General features: G+C 57.0%; 2 protein-coding genes across 2 annotated transcripts; both read left to right on the top strand.

Moving 5' to 3' along the window:
- The first annotated feature begins 428 nt into the window (after nucleotides 1-428).
- Nucleotides 429-1106, top strand: LOC138355517 (uncharacterized). The gene has a single exon (XM_069310716.1). The coding sequence runs from the start codon at nucleotides 429-431 to the stop codon at nucleotides 1104-1106; it is 678 nt and encodes a 225-aa protein (XP_069166817.1).
- Nucleotides 1107-2973: 1867 nt separating this feature from the next.
- LOC138355516 (dentin sialophosphoprotein-like) lies at nucleotides 2974-3456 on the top strand. Its single transcript, XM_069310715.1, has one exon. It carries the CDS (start codon nucleotides 2974-2976, stop codon nucleotides 3454-3456), a length of 483 nt encoding a protein of 160 aa, XP_069166816.1.
- Nucleotides 3457-5469: the final 2013 nt, after the last annotated feature.

Here is a 5469-nt window from a genome sequence, read left to right as displayed (position 1 = left end):
TCCCAGAGACGAGTCCCAGTCATGTCGTACCACTGACGAGTCCCAGGCATGTCTCCCCAGCGACGAGTCCAAGTCATGTCGTCTCAGCGACGAATCCCAGCCATGTCGTACCACTGACGAGTCCCAGGCATGTCGTCCCAGCGACGAGTCCCAGCCATGTCGTCCCAGCGACGAGTCCCAGTCATATCGTCCCAGCGACGAGTCCCAGTCATGTCGTCCCAGCGACGAGTCCCCAGCCATGTCGTCCCAGCGACGAGTCCCAGTCATATCGTCCCAGCGACGAGTCCCAGTCATATCGTCCCAGCGACGAGTCTCAGTGTTATCGTCCCAGCGACGAGTCCCAGTCATGTCGTCCCAGCGACGAGTCCCCAGCCATGTCGTCCCAGCGACGAGTCCCAGTCTTATCGTCCCAGCGACGAGTCCCAGTCATGTCGTCCCAGCGACGAGTCCCCAGTCATGTCGTCCCAGCGACGAGTCCCAGTCATGTCGTCCCAGCGACGAGTCCCAGTCATGTCGTCCCAGTGACAAGTAACAGTCACTTCGTCCCCGCGACGAATCCCAGTCATGTCGTCCCAGCAACGAGTCCCAGACATGTCGTCCCAGCGACGAGTCCCAGGCAAGTCGTCCCGGCAACGAGTTCAAGTGACGAGTCCCAGCCATTTTTTCCCAGCGACGAGTCCCAGTCATGTCGTCTCAGCTACGAGTTCCAGCCATGTCTTCCCACTGACGAGTCCCAGGCATGTCGTCCCAGCGACGGGTCTCAGCAACAAGTCCCAGCGACGAGTACCAGTCATATCTTCCCAGCGACAAGTCCCAGTCTTGTCGTCCCAGAGACAAGTCCCGTTCATGTCATCCCCGCAACGAGTCCCAGAGACGAGTCCCAGTCATGTCGTACCACTGACGAGTCCCAGGCATGTCTCCCCAGCGACGAGTCCAAGTCATGTCGTCTCAGCGACGAGTCCCAGCCATGTCGTACCACTGACGAGTCCCAGGCATGTCGTCCCAGCGACGAGTCCCAGCCATGTCGTCCCAGCGACGAGTCCCAGTCATGTCGTCCCAGCGACGAGTCCCAATCATGTCGTCTCAGCGACGAGTTCCAGCCATAAGGTCCCAGCAACAATTTTCAGTCATGTTGTCCCATCAACGAGTCCCAGCGACGAGTCTCAGTCATGTCGTCCCATCAACGAGTCCCAGCGACGAGTCTCAGTCATGTCTTTCCAGCGAAGAGTCCTAGTCATGTCGTCCCAGCGACGAGTCCCAGCCATGTCGTCCCAGCGACGAGTCCCAGTCATGTCGTCCCAGCGACGAGTCTCAGTCATGTCGTCAGCGACACGAGTTCCAGCCATGTCGTCCCAGCGACGAGTCCCAGTCATGTCGTCTCAGCGACGAGTCTCAGTCATTTCGTTCCAGCGACGAGTTCCAGCCATGTCGTCCCAGCGACGAGTTCCAGCCATGTCGTCCCAGCGACAAGTCCCAGTCATGTCGTCCCAGCGACAAGTCCCAGTCATGTCGTCCCAGCGACGAGGCACAGTCATGTCGTCCCAGCGACGAGTCCCAGTCATGTCGTCCCAGTGACAAGTCCCAGTCATTTCGTCCCTGCGACGAATCCCAGGCATTTCGTTACAGCGACGAGTCCTAGTCATGTCGTCCCAGCGACAAGTCCCAGTCATTTCGTCCCAGCGACGAGTCCCAGACATGTCGTCCCAGCGATGAGTCCAGGCAAGTTGTCCCACCGACGTGTTCAAGTGACGAGTCCCAGCCATATTGTCCCAGCGACGATTCCCAGTCATGTCGTCTCAGTGACGAATCCCAGCCATGTCATACCACTGACGAGTCCCAATCATGTTGTCCCAGCGATAAGTCTCAGTCATGTCGTCCCACTGACGAGTCTCAGGCATGTCGTCCCAGCGACGAGTCCCAGTCATGTCGTCCCTGCGACGAATCCCAGTCATGTCGTCCCTGCGACGAGTCTCGGCCATGTTGTCCCAACGACAAGTCTCAGCCATGGTGTCCCAGCGACAAGTCCTAGCCATGTCGTCCCAGCGACAAGTCCCATTCATATCGTCCCAGCGACAAGTCCCATTCATATCGTCCAAGCGACGAGTTCTAGCCATGTCTTCACAGCAACGAGTCCCAGTCATGTCGTCCCAACGACGAGTTCCAGCCATGTCGTCCCAGCGACCAGTCCCAGCCATGTCGTCCCGCTGACGAGTCTCAGCGATGTCGTCCCAGCGTCGAGTCCCAGCGACGAGTCCCAGCGACGATTCCCAGTCATGTCGTCCCAGCGACAAGTCCCATTCATGTCGTCCCAGCGACGAGTTCTAGCCATGTCGTCCCAGCGACGAGTCCCAGACATGTCTTCCCAGCGACGAGTCCCAGTCATGTCGTCCAGTGATGAGTCCCATTCATGTCGTCTCAGCGACCAGCCCCAGCCATGTTGTCTCAGCGACGAGTCCCAATCATGTCTTCCCAGCGACCAGTCCCAGTCGTGTCGTCCCAGCGACCAGTCCCAACCATGTCGTCCCAGCGACCAGTCCCAGACATGTCGTTCCAGCGACGAGTCCTAGTCATGTCGTCCCAGCGACGAGTCCCAATCATGTCGTCCCAGCGACCAGTCCCAGTCATGTCGTTCCAGCGACGAGTTCCAACCATGTCGTCCCAGCGACGAGTCCCCGTTATGTCGTCCCAGCGACGAGTCTCAGTCATGTCGTCCCAGCTCCGAGTCCCAGCGACGAATCCCAACGATGTGTCCCAGTCATGTCGTCCCAGCGACGAGTCCCAGTCATGTCGTCCCAGCAACGAATCCGAGTCATGTCGTCTCAGCGACGAATCCCAGTCATGTCGTCCCAGCGACAAGTTCCAGTCATTTCTTCCCAGCGACGAGTCCCAGTCATGTCGTCCCAGCGACAAGTCCCAGTCATGTCTTCCCAGCGACGAGTTCCAGACATGTCTTCCCAGTGACGAGTCCCAGTCATGTCGTCCAGTGATGAGTCCCAGTCATGTCATCTCAGCGACGAGCCCCAGCCATGTTGTCCCAGCGACGTGTCCCAATCATGTCTTCCCAGCGACCAGTCCCAGTCATGTCATCCCAGCGACGAGTCCCCGTCATGTCGTCCCAGCGACCAGTCCCAGTCATGTCGTCCCAGCGACAAGTTCCAGTCATGTCTTCCCAGCGACGAGTCCCAGTCATGTCGTCCCAGCGACGAGTTCCAACCATGTCGTCCCAGCGACGAGTTCCAACCATGTCGTCCCACCGACAAGTCCCCGTCATGTCGTCCCAGCGACGAGTCTCAGTCATGCCGTCCCAGCTACGAATCCCAGTCATTTCGGCCTAGCGACGAGTCCCAGCCATGTTGTCCCAGCGACGAGTACCAGGCATGTCGTCCCAGCGACGAGTCCCAGGCATGTCGTCCCACCTACGAGTCCCAGCGACGAATCCCAGTCATTTCGGCCTAGCGACGAGTCCCAGTCATGTTGTCTCAGCGATGAGTCCCAGTCATGTCGTCCCAGTGATCTCGTCCAAGCGACGAGTCCCAGCCATGTCGTCAGTAGTAGGGATGACTATCAATGGGCCCTTTTTTCTGGGAAAAAGGGCCCATTGATAGTCAGGGTTTTCAGGTGAATTTGGGCAGTCACAGATTTGGAATTAAGGAATTCTTATGAGAAAAATAATTTCTGATATTTTAGAAGTTTGTTAAAAGTTCTTATGATGCAAATAATGTCATACAAATTTGTTAGATCTTATGGGCGAAATTCAAATTTTTCAGAGTTCATACCAAGAATAAACAGATATTTAGGCTGTATATGTTTAAGTAGAATTCTTACTTAGAAACTAGTATATGTCTATATAACTGAATCATTACCCTACCATCCCCCTCCCCCTTCCATGTCGTCCCAGCGACGAGTCCCAGTCATGTCGTTCCAGCGACAAGTCTCAGTCATGTCGTCCCAGGAACAAGTCTCGGTCATGTTGGCCCAGCGACAAATCTCAGCCATGGTGTCCCAGCGACATGTCCTAGCGATTCTGTCCCAGCGACGAGTCCCAGCCATGTCGTCCCAGTGACGAGTCGCAGCCATGTCGTCCCAGCGACGAGTCCCAGCCATATCGTCCCAGCGACAAATCTCGGTCATGTTGTCCCAGCTACAGGTCTCAGCTATGGTGTCCCAGCGACGAGTACCAGCCATATTGTCCCAGCGACGAGTCCAAGCTATATCATCCCAGCGACGAGTCCCAGCCATATCGTCCCTGCGACGAGTCCCAGTCATGTCGTCCCAGCGACGAGTCCCAGTCATGTCGTCCCAGCGACGAGTTCCAGCCATGTCGTCCCAGCGACGAGTCCCAGCCATGTCGTCCTAGCAACAAATCTCAGCCATGTCGTCCCAGCGACAATTCCCAGCTATGTTGTCGCAGTGACAAGTCCCAGTCATGCTGTCCCAGCGACATGTACTAGCCATGTAGTCCTAGAGACAATCCCTGCCATGTTTTCCCAGCGACAAGTCCCAGCCATGTTGTCCCAGCGACAAGTATCAGCCATGCTGTCCCAGCGACAAGTACCTGCCATTCTGTCCCAGTGACGAGTCCCTGCCATGTCTTCCCAGCGACAAGTCCCAACCATGCTGTCCCAGCGACAAGTCCCAGCCATGTAGTCTCAGCGACAAGTCCCAGCCATGTCTTCCCAGCGACAAGTCCCAGTCATGTCGTCTCAGCGACAAGTTCTAGGCATATCTTCCCAGCGACAAGTCCCAGCAATGTCGTTCCAGCGACAAGTCCCAGTCATGTCGTCCCAGCGACAAGTCCCAGTCATGTCGTCCCAGCGACAAGTCCCAGTCATGTCGTCCCAGCGACAAGTCCTAGTCATGTCGTTCCAGTGACAAGTCCTAGCGATGAGTCCCAGCAACAAGTCCCAGCCATGTCGTCTCAGCGACAAGTCCCAGCAATGTCGTTCCAGCGACAAGTCCCAGTCATGTCGTCCCAGCGACAAGTCCCAGTCATGTCGTCCCAGCGACAAGTCCCAGTCATGTCGTCCCAGCGACAAGTCCTAGTCATGTCGTTCCAGTGACAAGTCCTAGCGATGAGTCCCAGCAACAAGTCCCAGCCATGTCGTCTCAGCGACAAGTCCCAGCCATGTCGTCTAAGTGACGACTCCCAGCGATGAGTCCCAGCGATGAATCCCAGCGACAAGTCCCAGTCATGTCGTCCCAGCGCAGAGTCCCAGCCAGGTCGTCCCAGCAACAAGTCCTAATCATTTCGTCCCAGCGACAAGTCCCGCAACAAGCCCCAGCCAGGTTGTCCCAGCCATGTCGTCCCAGCGACGAGTCCCAGCCATGTCGTCCCAGCGAAGAGTGCCAGCGACAAGTCCCAGCTATGTCGTCCCAACAACAAGTCCCAGCCATGCTGTCCCAGCGACGAGTGTCAGCCATGTCGTGTCAGCGACGAGTCCCAGCGACGAGTCCTAGCGACAAGTCCTA

The sequence above is a fragment of the Procambarus clarkii genome, chromosome 67 (genome assembly GCF_040958095.1).
Source record: "Procambarus clarkii isolate CNS0578487 chromosome 67, FALCON_Pclarkii_2.0, whole genome shotgun sequence".
In the NCBI taxonomy this organism is placed as follows: Eukaryota; Metazoa; Arthropoda; class Malacostraca; order Decapoda; family Cambaridae; genus Procambarus; species Procambarus clarkii.
This window is presented reverse-complemented; position numbering and strand designations above follow the sequence as displayed.

Excerpts from the sequence above, each read along its gene's own strand:
- LOC138355517 (XM_069310716.1), top strand. The coding sequence starts at position 429 with ATGTCGTCCCAGCGACGAGTCCCCAGTCATGTCGTCCCAGCGACGAGT.
- LOC138355516 (XM_069310715.1), top strand. The coding sequence starts at position 2,974 with ATGTCGTCCAGTGATGAGTCCCAGTCATGTCATCTCAGCGACGAGCCC.